Source organism: Spermophilus citellus (genome assembly GCF_964194105.1).
Source record: "Spermophilus citellus genome assembly, chromosome: 11".
Taxonomy (NCBI): domain Eukaryota; kingdom Metazoa; phylum Chordata; class Mammalia; order Rodentia; family Sciuridae; genus Spermophilus; species Spermophilus citellus.
In genome coordinates this window covers 73160793-73185242 of record NC_138192.1, presented here as the reverse complement: position 1 = coordinate 73185242, position 24450 = coordinate 73160793, and the positions used below count along the sequence as shown (strand labels likewise).

Below are 24450 nucleotides of genomic sequence, written 5' to 3'. Positions count from 1 at the left end.
GTCACATGATCCATGAATTGTTCATTTTCTATTTGTTTTTGCATGCATAAAAATACCTGATTTGTTGTGTACTAACTTTTAGGTGCAGCTGATTTTTAACCATTGAATTCATTTATTTTAAAATAGGTAATGTATGTTCAATGATTTTAAATTGTAAGAAGAAATCAAGTAAAATGTCTCCCTTCATCCCTTCCCCCACTGTCAAGTTTCTACTTCCCCTCTTCCCTGGGTAATTGCTGTTTCTTTATTTTGATTCTAGAGATTTTTAAATGGATACATCAGGGTACACAAATATAGATATTTAACTCCTTTGTGAATATGCTCACAAGCTGTATGCTCATTACTGCATCTTGCTAATGTCACTTAATATACCTTTGAGAGTTTTCCATATTAGCACATAAAGCTCAATTCTTTTTTTATAGTGGCAAAATATTCCATTTTTGTATATAATTAGTATGCAGTTAATTTATTTAACCAGTCCTCCTCTGATGGAGTTTTAAATAATTTCTTGTCTTTAGCTTTTGCAAAAAGATTGTATATTATTCATATGTGATTTTGCATACTTGTAAGTTTATAGACAGAGCAGATTGGATCCACCATCGCAATGATTTTTATAGTTTTTTTTTAAAAATGTTTTTTAGTTGTCAGTGGACCTTTATTTTTTATTTATTTATATGTGGTGCTGAGGATTGAATCCAGTACCTCATATGCTAGGCAAGCGCTCTACCACTGAGCTACAACCCCAGCCCCTTTACAGTTTTTACAGAGTGATTTCCTGAAAATCTTTGTGTGTGTGTGTGTGTGTGTGTGTGTGTGTGTGTGTGTGTGTTGGCTAGAACCCAGGATTTTGTGCATTCTAGGCAAGTGCTCAACCCCTGAGCTACATCCCTACCCTACCCTAGTAATCTTTAATTCATGTTCTGTGTTTAACACAACCAAAAGTTGTACATGGAGGTAAGGTGCCTATGTCATCAAGAATTCTTGGAAATCCCTGCTATAGTCTCTTCAGTGTCATTGAAAGTTCATGGACTAGCAATCAGGACACTTGAAATCTTTCCAGATTCTGTTTTTAACTTTCAGTGATTTGGGGGTACTTCATTAAACATCTTTGTGCTTCAGTTTGCACATGAGCAAAATGGGTAGAATGATTGCCATGTGCATCAGTAGTTTATTTTAGAATCAAAGAAGACAACAGAAGAAAGCATTTGAAAAAGCAGGAAGTCTATCAGTTGTAAGCTATTCCACTTCCTGACTCACCTGGAATAGTCACAGTTTTCTTCTTCACATCTAGCTGGTGAGGCCTCCATTATCTTCTCTAATGGTCGGGATTTGCTAATTGGTGATATTCAAGGAAGAAGCTTCCAGATTCTGGTGGAGTCTCAAAATCGTGGAGTGGCCGTGGGTGTGGATTTTCACCATCACCTACAGAGAGTTTTTTGGACAGACACCGTGCGAGATAAGGTAAATAGAAATTTCAGGAGTGTAGCTTAGGAGCTGAATAGAACCTCAAGCACAAAGTGTTGATAGCTTCTCATTTTGGGGGGGGTCAAGGGGAAAGTTCCTTTGTTTCCTAACAAAAAAGGCCCTTGAGATAGTTTATGTTAATCAGCACCTTTCTGTGCTATACTGTTACATGTGACCTATTAAACAAAGCAGTCTATTATATGGATTAGCCTTGAGCAACTTTTAATTTTATTCAAAAAGGAGTCCAAAAGTCTAATTAAAAGAAATAGTAGACATTCTTTCAAAACTGGAAAGATATTTGGTAGTAATTTTTGAAACTTGATCACTTAAAATGTAAAAAATACTCTACTTTTCTGGATGATAAAAATCAGATTTTTGCCTGCATCTTTTAAATGGAACTGTAATGGAGGATTGGGTAACAAATATTGACAGAATTTTGTGTAACAGCCAAAATTTCATTTACAGCATCTTATATGGAAAATCTCACGGATTTAACTTCAATTTTGAGTAATGTGATGGAAGTTTTTAAAGCATACATTTTAGAGACTCCTAAAGAGTTATGGAATTTTATTTATTTATTCTTCTTACATTTCTTTGTACCAGTAATAAAATTCTTATTCACTTCAATGATAGCTTGCATAAAATTTCTAAAAATTGAGAATTTGGGTTACTAACAACTCTGATTTGATAACAACTAAAAATCAAAACAAACCACTACCACCACTTCCTTCACCAAAAATCCACATTATTTAATTAAGCTTTTGATAACTTCCAAGAATGGGAAATACAGGCTTTAAGAAAACAAAAATAAAAAAATAAAAAAAATAAAAGTGAAAACCAACTCCTGTATTTGTATCTCCTATACTCTGGAAAAAACCCATGTTCTCCCAATAATACACAATGTAAAATAGCAAGCTGCCAGTGAACTTTTGGGGTCTACATGATTGCTTCCTATAAAATAGATACACTGAATGAAGACAGGAAAACAGTGCCTAGAGTCATGCTTATTTCTACACGACTGGTATGATCCTACATCATGTACAACCAGAAGAATGAGAAGTTATACTCCATTTATGTATGATGTGTTGAATGCATTCTACTGTCATGTATAACTAATTAGAACAAATAAAAAAACCAGAAATATAATAATTTTGGGTTTTCTTTCAGGTTTTTTCAGTTGACATCAATGGTTTAAATATCCAAGAAGTTCTCAATGTTTCTGTTGACACTCCAGAAAATCTGGCTGTGGACTGGATTAATAATAAACTTTATGTGGTGGAGACCAGGGTCAATCGCATAGATATGACAGATTTGGATGGAAGCCACAGGGTTACCCTTATAACTGAAAATTTGGGGCATCCTAGAGGAATCGCCCTGGACCCAACTGTTGGGTGAGTGAGGTGAAAACACATAGATTTCGGCATTTTTAGAATTTTGTCTCTCTGCCTATACATCTTACATATCTTAATTGGAGGTTAATTCTGATTTCTTTTAGGTTCTCTACTCTAGAATCCATGTTTGTTTTATGTGTCTATTCATAGAAACTTTAAAGGAGTTGACTAAATATAATCATGTTCAAGGATATGTCATCCAAACACACTTATTGGTGTGCTACTTGATGTTTTGGGCATATGATTTTTTTTTCTTAGTATTTGCCAAGCTAAGAGATTGAATTCTGTGTTCTGACTCAATTACTAAATTATTACACCAAACATTACTGCAAATTACCATTATTAAGATGATCATGCTAACATGAATTAGCTGAAAAATTTTTAAGAGAGGGAAATAGTTGCAACTATCTCTTTTAGTGCTTTCTTGTTGTGAGCGGCAGTTGAGATGTCAAGCTGGGTTGTTCAATGTGAATCAGCCTAGTAGAATGCTTGCTCTTGTTTACTTTTCTTCAGGTTTAACGAAAAATTTCCTGTTTTACACATTTGAGAAGAGTCTTAAGAGACAGTTCTCCTAGCATTTCATAGTTGAGTCTTAGGCCCCTTGGATGAAATTTAGGCTACTTAAGTGTTGGTGACTGGTGATTATTCATTTCCACTTTGTAATATCAGCTATTTTTCCTTGAAAATGGTGGGACATTTTCTTTGGGTTATACTACTGAGTAGAGGGTTAAGGAAGAGAATTTAATAGCTCATTTAAAATATAAATTTTCGGGGTGGGGATATATAGCTCAGTTGGTAGAGTGTTTGCTCACATGCACAAGGCCCTGGGTTCAATCCCCAGAACCAACAAGAAAATATTTATATATATAAATTTTCTTGGGTGTAAAATGAGAAGTAAAAGAGTCAGTAAGGGAAGGTGAACATAAAATTTTAGGCTGCTATATTATTGCATGTTAAGGTTGCTATTTAGAGTTATTGAGTCTCCTGATTGGCCCTCCCAGTCTGTTTTTTAAAATGCTTGTAAAATTTCTATTGTTTTATACAGCCATGGTTTGTTATTCAATGGGAAGTCCCATTGATCCAAACATGCTATGTATGAAAAAAAAATTACTCAGGTAAACTTGTGAAATAACAGACTTTTTGTCTTTTGTTTTCCTTTTGTAGTTACCTATTTTTCTCAGATTGGGCGAGCCTTTCTGGGGAACCTAAGTTGGAAAGGGCTTTCATGGATGGCAGCATACGGAAAGACTTGGTGAAGACAAAGCTGGGATGGCCTGCTGGCATCACCCTGGATTTGACATCCAAGCGTGTGTATTGGGTGGACTCGCGGTTCGACTACATTGAAACTGTAACTTATGATGGACTTCAAAGGTAAGAAGTGTTTTCTGGGGCTTTATGAGTTTGAAGGAAAGTGCATAAAATTGACAGAGATGCATACCATGGGGCCAGAATTAAAATATCACTTTGTTGATTGACATGATAGTTTAACTGACCTATGCATTGAGATCTGCATGAAGTGACAGGCTCTTAATTTTAAACTTTCTTGTGTTCCATAATAACATTCATTTTCTCCAGTCTTTCTCTGAGCTGGGAGTGTAGCTCACTGGGGGAACACTTGCCTAGCATGTGCAAAGCCCTGGTTCAATTCCTGGTTACCCACCCCCCCCACAAAAAAAAAAAACCCAAACCAAAATAAAACCTATTTCTGATTCCTGGATGAACTTGTTATTTTCATTTACTCCTGAGACCATTATTTTTCTGGGTTCCTCATACTTTGTTTTCCAAGAACCACTGTATCTTTTTAGTTTTTTAAAATTAATTAATCTATTTCAATTAGGTATATATGACAGCAGAATGCATTTTGATTCATTGTACACAGTTGTAGCACAACTTTTCATTTCTCTGGTTGTACATGATGTTGCATCGCACCATATGTGCAGTCATACATGTACCTAGGGTAATAATGTCCATCTCATTCCACCATCTTTCCTGCCCTCATGGGCCCTTCCCACCCCTTCCTCCCCTTTGTCCAATCAAAGTTCCTCCATTTTTCCCATGCCTCCCCAACCCCTACCCCGTCATGGATCAGCATCCACTTATCAGAGAGAACATTTTTTTTCTTTCTGGGATTGGCTTACTTTGCTTAGCATGATATTCTCCAACTCCATCCATTTACCTGCAGATGCCATAATTTTATTCTCTTTTAATGCTAAGTAATATTCCATTTTGTATATATACCACAATTTGCCTTTTAGTTTTTAAACTTTCCCTTGATAAATAAATAAATATTATTTATTTAACATTATTCAGTGGGTATTAATTGGATTTTACTTTACTTTTATATATATCAAATTTCAAGGAGAAATTATTTTTATTTTTTATTTTTGCTGTTGTTGCTGTTCTGGTGCTGAGGATTATACCCAGGGTCAATGCATGCTAAGCCACAGGTATTCTGCAAATAGACTGGTCAATTTAATTTTTACAAGTGACCTCATTGTTTTTTCACTGAAAGGAATATTCTGGTTATTTTTTCTCTATTTTGTAAGGATAATATCACAGTTTGCCACTGGATTACATATTCTTAGAAAAAAAAATCTCTTCTTTTATAAGTGAAGCTATTGGGTTTTAATACTATGACTACTTGTCACTAAAGGTTGCTGTATCCAGAACATTAATTTAATGAGAAAGTATTAGTCAACCTGATGTCTTATAAAACCAATTGGGAAATTTGCTTAAATGTTTTTCTCTTTTCCATGGGGGCATTTTAGCATTATACTCAATATTTTTATGCTAAGGTTGAAGTAAAATACAATAGACAAAAATCAGTGGAGTTTCAGAAAGAGCTGGCTGTGAAGAAACACCAAAGAAATATAAAAGCTCGTGAGCACAGCTGTAATCACAGAGTCATTGCCTCTGGCTTTGCCAGCAGGTGGCATTCAGGGTTCTAGAATTTGCCAACCAAAAAAAAAAAAAAAAAAAAAAGAAAACCTCTCTCATTTTAGTGTGCCATGTCATTATCAAGTGTTTCTAAGTGTGTACTAACTTGTCACCTTAGCCAGTTTTAGTGCCTCTGATTCCTTTCTTAGAGCCCTATTATGCTTTTTAGCTTTCAAGGGCTGCAAATATTTTTCTTTCTTCCTTCCTTCCTTCCTTCCTTCCTTCCTTCCTTCCTTCCTTCCTTCCTTCCTTTCTTTCTTTCTTTCTTTCTTTCTTTCTTTCTTTCTTTCTTTCTTTCCCTTGTATATCTATAAAAAAAAAGAAAATAAGAGTGTTTCCTCAGGAATCATCCTTCTCTTCATTTTGTGCATGTGTCTAACTGATTCATCATTTATATAGAGTTAGTCATGGCAGGTGCTATTGATTTCTTTTCCTTGCTGAGCACCTCTTGCTTCTGTTTTCTTCTTATGCAGCTCTGCGCATTCTGTGCCTTCTTTACAAGTATGATCCATTGATAGTTTCATCAAACTGGGGGTTGAACTCTGCTGCTTGCCATTCCGTGTGCTAGTTGCTGAGAAACGGTCAGTGCGGTTATAGGAAGTATTTGTTGGGGACATCGTCCACTGGACTTCTCACCCTTATTATACTCTTTCACCTATGGAATTTGGAATGTTCTTTCGCATCTTACCTTTTATAGGCCAGGCAACCTTAAAGGGATGAAGAATTAGTGAGAAAACACTAATTTCACCTCAAAATCTAGAACAGGCTAGAGGATTGACTAGGACTAGGATTCAAACCTCAATGGTCTTTACCAAGAAGCAGTATGGAAATCCTATCAAATGTAAATGGAATTTCACATGTATCTTTCTGTATATTCTATTATTTCAAATAACAGGAAGACCGTAGTTAATGGAGGCGCCATCATCCCTCATCCCTTTGGAATAAGCTTGTTTGAGGACCATGTGTTCTTCACTGACTGGACCAAGATGGCTGTAATGAAGGCAAACAAGTTCACAGACAGCAGCCCACAGGTGTACCATCAGTCTTCTCTGAGGCCCTATGGGGTGACTGTTTACCACGCCCTCAGGCAGCCCACTGGTAAGCCACACAATAGTGGTGAGACCCTGTTTGGTACTAGATTTGTTAGAAACATTTTTTTCCAAAGCTGTGGAAGTTAATGATGAGAGATCTCCTCCTGGGATCTGGGTGATATTCTCAAACATACAGAGGATTATCTAGAGTATTAAACCCTCACGAATCAACTCTGCAGATCATGGGCTTTCAATGAAATTAGAATTAAAAGTACTGAATCTAGAGGAAATTTAGAGATTCATTTAATAGATGTTTACTGGCCCCTGCAGGGTGTCAGATCTAGGTGCTGGGGGTCTAGCTATAAACAGACCAAATCCAGATACCTATGTTATGGGGAGCCACTTCATAAAACAATCAAATCAACAGGAGAGCTTTATTTACCTGGCCAGGGACTGTCACCCACCCGTAGAGACTGAAGCTCTGTGGGAGAGCAGCAATTTCCTGGCCTGTATCCTGGGAACTTAAAGAGGAAAACCACAACTCAGGGGCTTTCCTGAGCATCATTCAAGCAAGCCAATCACAGAAGTTAGAACAATAGCAAGCGGGACTTGAGAGCCCTAAGCAGGACTAGAATTTTCCAGTTAGCAAGCAAGCAAGTAGAGAAGCTAGAAAAAAGCAATCAGCTTGTAACTCGGTTAACTGCATCTTGGGTCTGAGCAGGTGTTAGACAGCCATATCCTGAGTTCGAGCAGGTGGTTATGTGGGGGAAAGAATCTATTTCAAAGTCTTGGGTCACCAAGACTACCATATCCTGGGTTGAGTACATTTTGTGGGGTACAAAGTACAGAAAACAATATATTATAAGAAAACAGCTTTCATTTCAGTTTCTCAGAAATAGTTCTTGTAACAGAATTTTTTATAGAAGGCAGCAAAATGGAGTCTTAGACCTGTTTATGACAGTTCTTGCTTATAATTGTCTTATCTCACTTATTATGTCTATTTTATATATATATATATATATATATATATATATATATATATATGTGTGTGTGTGTGTGTGTGTGTGTGTGTGTGTGTATTTTACTAATATATAACCTATAACTTACACTCTTACTGATTTTATTGATTAGTTTAGACCACAACACCTACCCTCATTCTACTGGGAGAAATGTCCTATTTCAAAACTCTAATATTATAGTTAAGGAAACCTAGGCCCCATAGAGGAAAATAGCATATTCTAAACACTCATTTTGCATAGCATGGGGACCATTTTATTTCTTCACTGTTGTATACATATGGATCTGTTCTTTGGTTTGTATTGGGTCTGTTATGGTTCAACTGGGTTTGGTGTTTCTGATTGGTCACTTATTAAAGAAAAGAAATATTTTGATTCAGACACTGGTTATTTTTTTGTTATTTTATAATAACTTTGTTTGTGTTTCAGAGTTTTGAATTGAGCTTTGACATGTCCATTTGAACTGTCTATGGCTCTTCTGTATTTGTTTGTAGATCATAGAAAAGAAATACACCAAAACTAGACTAAGTTGGTAGAAAGCTTAATGTTGGTGAATGGTAATTTGGAGAAATACAGATTTGTTTTCAAACTCTCATATTAAGTGATGAAACTGTTTAGGATGGAGAGAGACAACAGGCAATTAGGTTGCTTAAAAAATATACTAGAATTGAATAGATATTGAAGATGAATAACCTTTGATATCTTCATCCTGGGAAAATATATCTGAAAACATGTTGGAAATCTCAATTTGGAGTACTTTTCAGACTCAATTTATAAAGCTACTAATTTCACATGTGCCTTTACCCAGTTTGATCATCCAGATTATTTCCCCAAATAAATCCACTTGAGAAGAGAAAGAGACCATTCTGAAGAATAAGTCAAAGGTTCAGAAGACAATTTAGAAAGTAAATCTGAAAGTTTTGTCTGTGACAGTCTTGTACAGTGTGCAGTGAGCTTCCAAAGGTTACAACTTGAAAGATGGGTTTGGGAAACATAAACAAGTTTGGGAGGCAGACACATAGGGTTTTGGAATCAGGTCTCGATTAGAATTAGCTATTTAGGCATGAATAATCTTGGACAAGTTGTCTAACCTTTCAGAGACTTCTGTAAAATTGGGGTAATAATGTTTACTCCTTGGGGTTATTGGTTATTTATTGGAGTTTTGTACAAAATAAGTACCCATTGAGTAATAGTTACTTATTATATTTTATGAATGATAAGGATAGTACTGAAGGTTTTTATTTTTAAAAAATTTGGGGTGGTGCCGAGTGCGGTGGCACAACTCAGGAGGCTCAGGAGGCTGAGGCAGGAGGATCATAAGTTCAAAGCCACCCTCAGCAAATTAGCGAGACCCTATCTCTAAATAAAATATCAAGAAGGCCTGGGGATTTGGCTCAGTGGTTAAGCACCCCTGGGTTCACTGGTACCAAAAACAAACAAACAAACAAACAAAAAAGAAAAGAAAAGAAAAATTTGGGGGTGGGTAGTTAATTCTAATCATTGAGGCTAGCAGACAGACCTTATAATTACTGTGGGAAAAGAATCCCATGGTTATCTGGTGGTGGGAGTCCTGATTTTTGTAATCACCAGTTTGAGAGTGGACAGGAGAGCAGTGAAGTTGGGAGGGTTTGCGCAGCCGGATGTGGTAACCACATCTGGAGTGATGACTCCACAGTGAGGCAAACCCATCACTGGGTTCATCTACAGGGCTAACGTGGCTTCACATGACTTGGAGTGTTACATCTGTCTAATTGTGGTTGAACCCTGTGTATTTCTCCCCCAGCTAGCAACCCATGTGGAGATAACAAAGGGGGCTGTGAGCATGTCTGCGTCCTCAGCCACAGAACCGATAACGACGGTTTGGGTTACCGTTGCAAGTGCTTATTTGGCTTTGAGCTGGATCGGGATGAGCGCCGCTGTGTTGGTAAGAAATCTGTGTTGGTGGGTCCTTTTGGCAGGCAGCATCAGGGTAGCCAGACAGCTGCTGCTGCTGGGCACTGGGCCAGGTCTCTGTCTGACTAATTCACTGCAAAAAAGCTTTCTCTAGCCCACAGAACAGCTTCTTTGGTAGGCACCATGTTCTCTGTACATAGAGCTATATTTGAAGATGTAAAATTCCGTCTTTCCTTTAAATCCTCATCCAGGATTTTCTTGGTCTTCCTTTCCTCTTTGTTTCCTGAAGCATTCATCTCTTTTTACTGTGATTTCTGAATTCCATGTGACTGCACTTGGTGTTCTTTTCCATACTATGTATACTGTTTCCAATTCTTTTTGTTTTTCAGTACTGGGGATGAAGCCCAGACTCTCATGTACTTTAGACAAGTGCTGTACCCCAGCCTACCATTTCCACTTTAGACATTAACCTGAACTTTGATGGGAAAGGAGGTAGCCCATCCCTTTTATTGACTTCTCTTAGACCACCACATGTGCCCCTTTGAGCCAGGTAATCGCACCTTAATCTCATCTGGCTTTATTGCTGTATCCAAAACAAACTCTTGAGTATTAGGCTGGCTGCATTTCTCATGAATTTTTTCATTCCAGTTCAAACTTTGATTTTTACACCTGCCTCTCAGCTCCTGTTTCACTCTTCAATTGAAGCTTTCCTTTCTTCCTCTTGGATTGCCTGCAGGTCTCCTCATTATTCACCCATGGCCTAGGCCCCTAACCAACAATGAAATACGTGACTATAATATTTATTTCATTTTACCTTTTGCAATTCTCTTTTCATATCTTTGATAAATTCTTGCTTCCCAGATGGTCCTTCTGGAAGCTTCTATGGACTTTTTAAGCTTTTAGATTCTAACTAAGATAAATTTGTTAACATTGGGGGTAGTCCTAGATTCAGATAAAAATCTCCCTCATTTAAAAAGCCATATGTATATAACTTTTATCAGTAGTACATTGTCTAATGATTTTGTTTTTAAATTCCTTTTTGCAGTTATTATGTCTTGGCTCTACTGCCTTTATCACTGTCTTTTTGAATTCCTGATGTACTGTCTGTCTCCTTCTTGGCTTTTAATAATCACTTCTTCCTACCCCTTTCCTTTGTTCCTCCTCTCCCTCACCTTGTCTCATTCCATTGATGTTGATTCTTTTTTTCGTTCTGATCTTGACACTCCAAAAGCTGCCTTATGATTGTTGGTGTCAATTTCTGTCCAAAGGTTATTCCAACTGGAGAATTCTGATGGAATTACTGTGGAGTTTAGCTAATTCTATGTTAGAATTTATAGTATATGGACACTGCTTTTAATGCCAATAAACCCTAAGGATAAATTTTTCAGGAAGAAGTTTTGAATACGTGTATCTATCACCTTTGTAGTTGCTTTTTTCTTCTTCTTCCCTTCCATTATTACCAGCTATGGTTTTCACAAATTTGTTATGTTTATTTCAAAATTATATTTCATGATGATAAAGTGTCTTTATGAACAATGTGATTTGTCTGGGATTTGGTGAAGGCAAGAACCATGCTGTGGCTGACTGTGCTGTTCTTCCTCCTACAGCTATTAAGAACTTCTTGATCTTTTCATCTGAACTGGCTGTGCGTGGGATCCCATTCACCCCCTCCACCCAGGAGGATGTCATGGTTCCAGTGACGGGGAATCCTTCTTTTTTTCTTGGGATTGATTTTGATGCCCAGGAGAGTTCAATCTTTTTTTCAGATACATCAAAAGATATGATTTATAAGCAAAAGATTGATGGCACAGGTAAGAAAATGTGTGTGTGTGTGTGTGTGTGTGTGTGTGTGTATGTGTGTGTGTGTGTTTTGGCTATTTTCAGTAATCATACAAATAATTCATTCAGTTTAACTTTTAAGATCCACTTTTTAAGCAGGATCTTTATTAGGCTTGATAAATACTTTTTGGATTGAGAAAAGAAATTTGTTGTTTTTTTTTAAATAAATTATGTTGGAAACAAGCACTTTTCATTTTCAAAACAAGTTATAAGTGATGGTGTATTTTAATAATGACAATATTAACAGGAGAAGAAGGTCAAGTGTCTAGAAACCCTCAGTAGCTTAAAGGTTAAGATTGGTCCAATGGGATGATGTTTCTTTGGGGATACTGGCCTACTTTTGTGCCAATGGCTGAACTTGAAATGACAATAATTTCTTAAAAAGTGAATTATATATTCGGTGGAACCCCGCTGGCCAAGCCCGCACTGACCCCCGGGCTGAGTAAGGGATTTCAGACGGGGAAGGAAGCGATACAGTCCCGTCCCCCACAATGGAAACTCCACCAAGGCAATCAGCGGCCACCATCTTGGAGAGCTGAAGTATCCACCGCCACTCTCTGACAGACTGCAACAATAAAACAGGTCTGTGTCACTCAGCCCATCCCCCATACATCGGGGAATCCGCATAAAACCTCTCCTAGGCTTTCCAGGGGAGGGAGTATCAGAGTGAGCCTGCATAAAGACTAGGGGAAAACTAGAGACACCCGACCTTCAACTCCCCCTCCCATCAACAGCCAAAACGAAACCTGTCTAGCCAGCACTGGGGGAGGGGCAAGCAGAAAAAATCAAAACGATAGAATGCCAGGGATCCCAATAGTCAATTGTGCGACCCTGGGGATCCGGGCTGACTGATTCGCCCGGCCTTCCCAGCGGGTACAGAAGGCGGGGCGCCGCAGAGAAGTGATTAATTAGCAAGTAGGGAGAAAAGTGGCTGCAATTCTGTGGAATCCTGCCGGATGAGCCCGCACTGACCCCCGGGCTGAGTGTGGGATTTCAGAGGGGGAAGGAAGCGGTACAGTTCTATCCCCCACAATGGAAACAAAACAATAGAGTGCCGGGGTCCCCAATAGACACCCTCCACACCCAACAAACGGCAGGTCCAGAGTACAGTTTGAACTGCCGAGAGCCATCACTCAGGGGAAATCTGGTCTAGCAGGAGAAACCAAGACTAGCAGGAGAAACTAGGGGACTAGAGGCCAGGCCCTCGCGACTGGGCGGCTGGAAACTGCAGGCCCGCCGGTGACAGTTCGCCCACTGCCCGCGTAACTGGGCGGTAGGAGAACGCCCGCCCGCCGACTACCGACTGCTGGACTGGGTGCCTAGAGATCGCCCGCCCACCGGCGACAGCCGGCCCGCTGCCCGCGCGACTGGGCGGCCGGAGTCCACTCCCCCGCCGCGACCGATCACCCGCCCGCTGCCTGAGATACTGGGCGGCTGGAGACTGCCCGCCTGCCTCGACGGGGAGCTGAAACCAAACAGAGACAGTCCAGTCACACAGCCCCATTAGGACACCCCAGCAAGGAGCCTGGGGCCCGTCATAGCAGAGTAGTGACGTCACTGGAGCTCGGCCGTCGGAATTCCTTCCCAGCAGAATCCACGTTAGCAGGCACAGTTTAACAACACAAAGAAGAAACAACAGAGTAATACAGAACCAAAACAAATCTATAGAAGAGAGCAGAAACACGGCAATCAAATAGAGCTAGAAAGTAACGTGGACAACATGAGAAAACAAGGGAAAAAAGGAGTACAAACAATGCAGGACAACTTAATTCTACAGGAGGACATAAAAACATCAGAAGCAGGGATAGGGAAAGAACTCAAGGCATACCTAACTCGAATGGAAAGGAATATTAGGGAAGACATGAGACAGCAAGTCCAAGCAATAAAAGTATATTTTGAAAATGAATTAAACAAACAAATTCAAATGGCAAAGAACGAGCTCTACCAGGAGATAGAGATCTTAAAAAAAAAAATCAAACAATAATCCTAGAATTGCAGGAAAATATAAACCAAATTAAAAAATCAAACGAGAATATTACAAACAGACTTGATCAAGTAGAAGTCAGAACATCAAATAATGAAGACAAGGTTTATCAACTTGAAAAGAATATAGTCAACACAGAAAAGATGCTTAAATCCCACGAGCAATCTATTCAAGAGATATGGGATGTCATAAAAAAGCCAAATTTGAGGGTCATCGGGATAGAAGAAGGCACAGAGACTCAAACCATAGGAATGGACAGCATATTAAATGAAATAATTCTAGAAAACTTCCCAGAGATGAAAGATGAAATGGATTGCCAAATCCTGGAAGCCTACAGGACCCCAAACATTCAAAACCATAATAGACCAACTCCAAGACATATAATTATGAAGATAGCCAACGTACAGAACAAGGAGAGAATATTAAAAGCTACGAGAGAAAGGAGGCAGATTACATTCAGGGGTAAACCAATTAGGTTAACGACTGATTTCTCATCACAGACTTTGAAAGCGAGAAGATCCTGGAACAATGTATTTCAAACGCTGAAAAATAATGGATTCCAACCAAGAATACTGTATCCAGCAAAATTAAGCTTCAGATTTGACAATGAAATTAAAATCTTTCACGATAAACAAAAGCTAAAAGAATTCACAGCAAGAAAACCAGCTCTGCAAAGCATTTTGAGCAAAATACTACAAGAAGAGGAATTGAAAAATAGTGCCCAAAACTAACAGCAGGAGGTATCTCAGTAAAGGGGGAGGAAAATAACCAAAAAGTAAAACCAGCCAAACTAAAATAAATAAATAAAGAAGCAGGACTGGAAGTACAAATCATATCTCAATTGTAACCTTAAATGTTAATGGCCTAAACTCACCAATCAAGAGACATAGGCTAGTAACCTGGATCAAAAAAATAAATCCAACAATATGCTGCCTTCAAGAGACTCATATGATAGGAAAAGACATACACAGGCTGAAGGTAAAAGGTTGGGAAAAATCATACCACTCACATGGCCCTCGGAAGCAAGCAGGAGTGGCCATACTCATATCGAATAAAATCAACTCTAAACCTAAGTTAATCAAGAAGGATAAAGAAGGACACTATATACTGTTAAAAGGAACCATCCACCAACAAGACATAACAATTATCAATTTGTATGCACCAAACAATGGAGCTGCAACATTCATAAAACAAACTCTCCTCAAGTTCAAGAGTCAAATAGACCACAACACAATGATTATGGGTGACTTCAACACACCGCTCTCGCCATTAGACAGATCCTCTAGACAAAAACTGAATAAAGAAACTATAGAACTCAACAGCACAATCAATAACCTAGACTTAACCGACATATATAGAATATATCAACCATCATCAAGTGGATACACGTTCTTCTCAGCAGCACATGGATCCTACTCAAAGATAGACCATATATTCTGCCACAAGGCAACTCTTAGTAAGTATAAAGGCGTGGAGATAATACCATGCACCATATCTGATCACAGTGGAATGAAATTGGAAATCAATGATAAAAGAAGGAAGGAAAAATCCTACATCACATGGAAAATGAACAATATGTTACTGAATGATCAATGGGTTACAGAAGACATAAAGGAGGAGATGAAAAAATTCTTAGAGACAAATGATAATACAGACACAACATACCGGAATCTATGGGACACAATGAAAGCAGTTTTAAGAGGGAAATTCATTTCTTGGAGTTCTTTTCTCAAAAAAAGAAAAAAACCAACAAATAAATGAACTACACTACACCTCAAAAACCTAGAAAAGGAAGAGCAAAACAACAGCAAATGTAGTAGAAGACAAGAAATAATTAAAATTAGAGCAGAAATCAACGAAATTGAAACGAAAAAAAACCATTGAAAAAATTGATAAAACTAAAAGTTGGTTCTTTGAAAAAATAAATAAGATAGACAGGCCCTTAGCCATGCTAATGAAGAGAAGAAGAGAGAGAACTCAAATTACCAACATACGGGATGAAAAAGGCAATATCACAACAGATACTACAGAAATACAGAAGATAATTAGAAACTATTTTGAAACCCTATATTCCAATAAAATAGAAGATAGTGAAGATATCGATAAATTTCTTAAGGCATATGATCTGCCCAGATTGAGAAAGGAAGACACACACAATTTAAACAGACCAATAACAAAGGAAGAAATAGAAGAAGCTATCAAAAGATTACCAACCAAGAAAAGCCCTGGACCGGATGGGTATACAGTGGAGTTCTACAAAACCTTCAAAGAAGAATTAATACCAATACTTTTCAAGCTATTTCAAGAAATAGAAAAAGAAAGAGCTCTTCCAAATTCATTCTATGAGGCCAACATCACTCTGATCCCAAAACCAGACAAAGACACTTCAAAGAAAGAAAACTACAGACCAATATCTCTAATGAACTTGGATGCAAAAATTCTCAATAAAATTCTGGCAAATCGAATACAAAAACATATCAAAAAACTTGTGCATCATGATCAAGTAGGATTCATCCCTGGGATGCAAGGCTGGTTCAATATAGGGAAATCAATAAATGCTATTCACCACATCAATAGACTTAAAGACAAGAACCATATGATCATCTTGATAGATGCAGAAAAAGCAGTTGACAAAGTACAGCATCCCTTTATGTTCAAAACACTAGAAAAACTAGGGATAACAGGAACTTACCTCAACATTGTAAAAGCTATATAAACCTCAGGCTAGCATCATCCTAAACGGAGAAAAACTGAAGGCATTCCCTGTAAAATCTGGAACAAGACAGGGATGCCCTCTATCACCACTTCTATTCAATTTAGTTCTCGAAGTACTAGCCAGAGCAATTAGACAGACAAAAGAAATTAAAGGCATAAAAATAGGAAAAGAAGAAATTAAATTATCGCTATTTGTGGATGACATGATAATATACTTAACAGACCCAAAAGGGTCTACAAAGAAGCTGCTAGAGTTAATAAATGAATTCAGCAAAGTGGCAGGTTATAAAATCAACACGCATAAATCAAAGGCATTCCTGTATATAAGCAACAAAACCTCTGAAATGGAAATGAGGAAAACCACTCCATTCACAATATCCTCAAAGAAAATAAGATACTTGGGAATCAACCTAACAAAAGAGGTGAAAGATTTATACAATGAAAACTACAGAACCCTAAAGAGAGAGATAGAAGAAGATCTCAGAAGATGGAAAAATGTACCCTGTTCATGGACAGGCAGAACTAACATCATCAAAATGGTGATATTACCCAAAGTTCTCTACAGGTTTAATGCGATGCCAATCAAAATCCCAATGGCATTTCTTGTAGAAATAGATAAAGCAATCATGAAATTCATATGGAAAAACAAAAGACCCAGAATAGCAAAAGCAATTCTAAGAAGGAAATGTGAATATGGAGGTATAGCGATACCAGAGTTCAAACTGTACTACAAAGCAATAGTAACAAAAACAGCATGGTACTGGTACCAAAACAGGCAGGTGGACCAATGGTACAGAATAGAAGACACAGAGACTAATCCACAAAGTTACAACTATCTTATATTTGATAAAGGGGCTAAAAGCATGCAATGGAGGAAGGATAGCATCTTCAACAAATGGTGCTGGGAAAATTGGAAATCCATATCCAACAAAATGAAATTGAATCCCTTTCTCTCACCATCCACAAAAGTTAACTCAAAATGGATCAAGGAGCTAGATATCAAATCAGAGACGCTGCGTCTGATAGAAGAAAAAGTTGGCTCCGATCTACATATAGTGGGGTCGGGCTCCAAATTCCTTAATAGGACGCCCATAGCCCAAGAGTTAATAACAAGAATAAACAAATGGGACTTACTTAAACTAAAAAGTTTTTTCTCAGCAAGGGAAACAATAAAAGAGGTAAATAGAGAGCCTACATCCTGGGAACAAATTTTTACCCCTCACACCTCAGATAGAGCCCTACTATCCAGAATGTACAGAGAACTCAAAAAATTAAACAATAAGATAGCAAATAACCCAATCAACAAATGGGCCAAGGACCTGAACAGACACTTCTCAGAGGAGGATATACAATCAATCAACAAGTACATGAAAAAATGCTCACCATCTCTAGCAATCAGAGAAATGCAAATTCAAAACCACCCTAAGATACCATCTCACTCCAGTAAGATTGGCAGCCATTATGAAGTCAAACAACAATAAATGTTGGCGGGGATGTGGGGAAAAGGGTACACTTGTACACTGCTGGTGGGACTGCAAAATGGTGAGGCCAATTTGAAAAGCAGTATGGAGATTCCTGGGAAAGCTGGGAATGGATCCACCATTTGACCCAGCTATCGTCCTTCTCAGACTATTCCCTGAGGACCTTAAAAGAGCGCACTATAGGGATACGGCCACATCAGTGATTATAGCAACACAATTCACAATAGCTAGACTGTGGAACCAACCTAGATGCCCTTCAATAGATGAATGGATAAAAAAATGTGGCATCTATACACAATGGAGTATTATGCAGCACTAAGAAATGACAAAATCATAGAATTTGCAGGGAAATGGATGGCATTAGAGCAGATTATGCTAAGTGAAGCTAGCCAAGCCCTAAAAAACAAATGCCAAATGTCTTCTTTGATATAAAGAGAGCAACTAAGAACAGAACAGGAAGGAAGAGCATGAGGAAAAGACTAACAGTAAACAAAGACGAATGGGGGGAGAGAAACGGAGAGAGAAGGGAAAGCATATGGAAATGGTAGGAGACCTTCAATGATACACAAAATTATAAGAGGTTATGAGGGGCAAGGGGGAGGGAAAAAGGGGAGAGAATTGAACAACAGCAGAGGAGGTAGAGAGGGAAGATGGGAGGGGAGGGGAGGGGAGGGGGGATAGTAGGGAATAGGAAAGATAGCAGAATACAACAGTCACTAATATGCCATTATGTAATAATGTGAGTATGTAACAGATGTGATTCTGCAATCTGTATTTTGGGTAAAAATGGGAGTTCAAAACCCAATTGAGTCTAATGTATGAAAGATGATATATCATGAGCTCTGTAATGTTTTGAACAATCAATAAAAAAAGTGAATTATATGAGATTTGGATTTGTAAATCCATACTTAAGTTTTAATTGATTAAAATTCTGTTAAAATTTTTATAATGGTCAAAGAAGACAGATAAATTATGGTCAGCCACACTTTCCTTTTGGGTACTTTATTTGGTTGATGGCATGATCTGTTGATCTCTATACCTGAAATTAAAAATTAATCTGAAATTTAAAAAAATTCTCTTTTTCTACTGACTTTGCCCCATTAGGTATACTTGTCTTTTTCTTTGTTAAAAATGTAGCCCATTTGCCAGTGCATATTCCTTTCCAGTGACAGCCCTTTCTCCTTCATTTATTTCATGGGCAATTTTCTTGAAAGATTGGTCTGCCCTTTTCTGTCCCCTCTTCTGACTCCTCACCTCAAAATCTATCTGCCCATCACCTCCCTGGAACCCCTCTCATCTTGCTCATCTCTTTGTTGCTAAATTAAATAATCGTCTTCAGTCCTGTTTTGTGTTCCAGTAACCAGCATTACTGAGTCTCTCTGAGCTTCTGACCTTGCAATATTGTGAGGCTGTGCATGTCCTCCGTCACCCACTTCTTTGGTCAGCCGGTCTTCTTTGATTTCAACCCTAGAGGAGTTAATCTTAGCCTACCTCCTCACCATCATCTTGGATCCCATGTTTTCTAGTCCCTATCTTTGATTCTTTGGTCATCTTCTCAAAAAATGTTTCGATTTCCTTTCATTTCTTGTCCATTCCTTCTTGTGTCCCTTAGAAGTCTATATATATATATATATATATTTTTTTTTTTTTTGAGAGAGAGAGAGAGAGAGAGAGAGAGAATTTTTAAAATATTTTTAGTTTTTGGCGGACACAACATCTTTGTTTGTATGTGGTGCTGAGGGTTGAATCCGGGCTGTATGCATGCCAGGCGAGCGCCGCTTGAGCCACATCCCCAGCCCCCTTAGAAGTCTTTTGTCCTTTGCCTGTCCTAACATTAATCTCTGGAGTTCAGCATTGGTCCTTTTTCTGCATAATGTCCTAGTGTCTAGGTATTTGATTCCCATTTGTGCATTAATTGTTAAATTACTGTGGGAGCCTTTTTGCAGAATGTTGACTAGTCGAGTGTCTTCCTAACCTGGGGAATGAAAGGCAGGCCTGGGCAATCTCTCTGAGGTTCAGATCCAGGCTGCCTCTTCTAGATATCCACAACCAGTTTGAAATCAACATGGCCAGTGGACCCCTTCATCTCACTCTTCCCAGACTCTCTGCCTTAGAAGAAGAGTACAACTGCTTGTTCCTTCCTGCCTCCACACAGCCTGGATTTCCTGTGATCTTCTTCCTCTGCTTTTGTTTCTGTTATTAACCCATTGACCCCCATGCTCCCCATGGAGTTCTTAATCTCTCTCCCTCTCAGTAACAAGGTTTGCTCTCCTGTAGCCCCCAGTTCCCTGCTTCCCTTTGGAGTAACTCTCCATGTGTCCCTACCGTCTGCACTCATGCTATATGCCAGGAGTCTGTGCTGGGCACCATCCTCGGCATACCTCCATCACAGTACCCAGCACTCTTTTATTTCTGCCTCTGGGCACAATTGTGTCTTCCTCTCTCCCTTCTCATTATAAAGTGCTTTGAGGGCATCTTTCTAGATGCTTTACTTCTCTATGACTCACTTTCCTCATCTATAAAATGGACAAAATAATGCCTACTTGATTAAGTGGCTGTGAGGATGGGTGAATCCATAAAAAGTCTTTTTTTTTTTTATCAATTCCTGGATCTTAGTAAATGCTCAATTACCGTAAGCTATTATTAGCAATATTATGTTACCTAAATATCTAATATGTTATCTATCTCACAGAGGGCTTTATTTTTATGATTTGCTGAAACAATGACAGAAAATACTAGGACTTTTTTTTTTTAAACTGTAAAATAAAGATCTAATTACCTATTCTGACTGAGATTTTCTTGACTGGAGAAAAAGAAAAGAAAGAAGAGAGGGGAAAAGCATAAATATTTTTTTCAGAGAGGAAAGTGGTTTCTTTTCTCCTGTACCCAGTTCTGATTTCCTTCCTGGTATCTTTGCTGGTCTTTTCCAAACTTGGCAACTTTGTGGTTGTGAAAGTCTGTTGAAAGACTGGTGAGAGGGCTGGGCGGTAACACCTCCGGTCACCCCCTGGTTGTACCTGGCAGTATCAGCTCCTTGGAGCCGTCTGGGGGTGGTAGTAGGTGAACTCAGGTATCTTTTTTTTTTTTCTGATGTTCTGCAATGAGAATTTTTTTTTCCTTGAAGTTTGAATAAGGGAGTGAGTCCAGACTACACCACTCCTGGTTATATTTATAAGTATCATATCTATTCTTTGAGATCCAAACTTTGGGGAATGAAAAAATTTGAGGTTTATCTCATGTTGTTGCTCAGTGTTTTTTTTTTTTTTAATTCCTCATGTACCTGAAATGTGCTCTGACTGACACAGAATTTAAATATGCAATAATAGGAAAATTTATGTCTTATGTGATATACTTAGTTTAAACCATGTCTATGTTTGAACTTACAGGAAGAGAAATTCTCACAGCAAATAGGGTGGAAAATGTTGAAAGTCTGACTTTTGACTGGATTTCTAAGAATCTCTACTGGACAGACCCTTCTTATCAGACTGTTAGTGTCATGAAGCTTGCTGATAAATCCAGACGGGAAATCATTGAGAATTTAAATAATCCCCGGTCAATTGTGGTTCATCCTCTTGCTGGGTAAGTATGTGCCTGTTTTTCTAAGAGCTTGAAACCATGCCTCTTTTAGTCATGGAAAAGTGATGTCCTAGGGGTTTTTGGCAAGTTTAGTGAATATAAGGTTGAACTATGTAACTTGAAATCACCTTAAATTTTCCTCCTTTAGCATAAGCTTAAGTAATCATTTTATCTCCTTCAAAAAACTATTCTCAGTCTCAGCTTCCCTGGTTTGTATTGGTGTGGTTTTTTTCATGGTTGCAGAGGACCATGGTTGCAGTACAGATTTGTTGGGGAAGGAACAAGATACACAGCAGAATTAGGAGGAAAGACTCCAATTCTTGCCCTGTTTTAATGAATTCTTATGAAATGTAACAAAACATGCTTAATCATTCGGTAGTTTTCAGAGTAAGAAGTTTTCCAGAGCACAGGCAGTTTCATGTCATTGATGGGGTCAGAGAAGAAAAGACAGAACAGTCCACAGTATTCCTTTCTTTTAAAATATGTTTCATACAAATGGCACTGGGAAACTGGATATCCGTATGTAGAAGAATGAAGCTTGACCTTTATCTCTTGCCCTTGTAAAGTCAACTCAAAGTGGATCAGAGACCCAGGAATGAGAACAAACTCTGTAACTGCTAGAAGAAAATATAGACCCACCAATCCAAAATGTAGGCTCAGGAACTGACTTTTTAAAAATCATAATTATTTTAAAAATCATGATTATTTGTAGATGGACATAATACCTTTATTTAATTTATTTATTTTTATGTGGTGCTGAGAATTGAACCTAGTGCCTCATACATGCTAGGCAAGTGCTCTACCACTGAGCTACAACCCCAGCACCAGGAAATGATTTTCTTAACAAGATTTCTAAAGTGTAAGAAATAAAACCAAAAATCAATAGATAGGATGGCATCAAACTTAAAAACTTCTGCACAGCAAAGAAAACAGTTAAGAGTATGACTAGATAGCCTACAGAATGGGAGAATGTCTTTGTTTCTTGGAAAGGACATTAATATCCGGAATATATAAAGAACTCAAAAAGCTTGACACCAAAAAAATAAAAAATCAAATAACCCAATTAATAAATTGGCAAAAGAACTAAACAGATACTTCTCAAAAGAAGAAATACGATTGGCCCAACAAATATATGAAAAAATGTTCCACATCGCTAGCCATCAGGGAAATGCAAATCAAAACTACATTGAGTTTCGATTCACTCTAGTCAGAATGGCAATTATCAAGTACACAAATAATAAGCGTTGGTGAGGATGTGGGGAAAAAGGTACACTCATAGGTTATTGGTGGGACTACAAATTAGTGCAGCCATTCTGGAAAGCAGTATGGAGATTCCTCAAAAAACTGGGGTGGAACCACCATATGACTCAGCTATCCCACTCCTTGCTATATATCCAAAAGATATAAAATTAGCTATAAAATACTAGAGGGATATAGCCACATCATTGTCAATAGCAGTACAATTCACAATAGCCAAGCTAGGGAACCAATCAAGGTGCCTTTCAGCAGATGAATGGATAAAGAAAATGTGTGTGTGTACACACACACACACACACACACACACACACAATGGAGTATAACTCAGTCATAAAGAAGAATGAAATTATGACATTTTCCAGCTAATGGATCGAACAGGAAACTATCATACTAAGTGAAATAAGTTAGACCCAGGAAACCAAAGTTTGAATGTTTTTCTCTGGTCTGCAGAAGCTAGTCCAAAATAAGGGGCAAAAAAGAGAGAAAAAGAAAGAGAAAGGTAAAAGTAGGGACATTCCATCATAATGGAAGAAAGATCAGTAGGTTAGATGAAGAGGACTGTTTTGGTCAGCCTTTTTTCTGCCGTGACTAAAAGACCTGATAAGAATAATTTTAGAGGTTGAAAAGTTTATTTGGGGGGTTCATGGTTTCAGAGGTCTCAGTCCATAGACAGCCGGCTTCATTCCTTGGGGCTTTAGGTAAGGCTGAATATCATGGCTAAGGGAAGCAGCTCACATGAGTATCTGAAAGGCGGTGGGGAGAAGAGAGAGAGAGAGAGAGAGAGAGAGAGAGAGAGAGAGAGAGAGAGAGAGAGAGAGACAGACAGACACTAAGCTCAGCTCACCAAATATATACCCCAAAGCCATGCCCCCAGTGACCCACCTCTTCCAGTCACGTCCTACTCACCTTCAGTTACCACTCAGTTAATCCCTAGCAGGGGACTAATTCACTGATTAGGTTAAGGCCTCATAATTCAATAATTTCACCTCTGAATGTTCTTGCATTGTTTCACACATGAGCTTTTGGAGGGCACCACACATCCAAATTGTAACAGGGACTGAGGGGGAGGGAGAAGGGATGCTATAAGGGAAGAACAGTGAAGTGGATCTGACCTGACTTTCCTATGTATGTACGTGATTATGCTACACTGAGTCCCATCATCATGTACATCCACAAGACACAAACTAGATAAAGAAAACCTAAAGGTAAATAGCAGAAGGATTAGTAGAGTAAAGGGAAGGGAACGGGGAGGGAGGAGGTGAGGGAGAGGAAAAGTACTGGGGATTGAATTAGAACAAAGTATATTCCACGCTTTCATAATTATGTCAGAATGAACCCTAATGTTATATATAACTAAAGAGAACTAATAAAAAGGGGACCAAGGATGGGGAGGAGGGGAGGGTAAGAGAAACGACTGGGGAGTAAAGGTTCCAGATCACATTGTGTGCATGTTTGAAGATATCATAATGCATTCTAATTTTATACATAATTATAATGCACCAATTAAAAATAAATAGGGGGAATAACAATAGAGTAGAAGAAGGAGATCTTGGAGGGGAGGGGAAGGTGAGAAGGGAAAAGGGAAGTACTGGAGATCAAAATGGAGCAAACTGTTTTATGCATTTATGAATATGTCAAATGAACCCCTCTATCATGTGTATCTATAATGTAATAACAAAAAGATTTTAAAAATATGTTTAATAGCTGACATGATTGTTTGCAGCAAGGTAGGTTGTTGTATTTGGATGGAAAAAGAGTAGTGGTCATTCACTGAAGCCCGATTCATTCATGTAGTGAGCCCTTAACATACATACTCTCATCTAATCCCGAAACCAGTTTGTGAAAAACTATGTATAATGCCCATGT

At 38.3% G+C, this 24450-nt stretch overlaps 1 protein-coding gene across 2 annotated transcripts in view; it reads left to right on the top strand.

The window, feature by feature from the left end:
• Positions 1-24450, top strand: part of LRP2 (LDL receptor related protein 2) — a gene marked incomplete at both ends in the record, with an annotated part of 198841 nt that overhangs the window by 66263 nt on the left and 108128 nt on the right. For both annotated transcript variants that reach the window (XM_081262364.1, XM_081262363.1), the window contains 7 exons: positions 1292-1461; positions 2632-2855; positions 4020-4226; positions 6688-6890; positions 9623-9763; positions 11340-11543; positions 21138-21330. In XM_081262364.1, the coding sequence (XP_081118490.1) occupies positions 1292-1461; positions 2632-2855; positions 4020-4226; positions 6688-6890; positions 9623-9763; positions 11340-11543; positions 21138-21330 (1342 nt within the window). The remainder of the gene's footprint in view (positions 1-1291; positions 1462-2631; positions 2856-4019; positions 4227-6687; positions 6891-9622; positions 9764-11339; positions 11544-21137; positions 21331-24450) is intronic.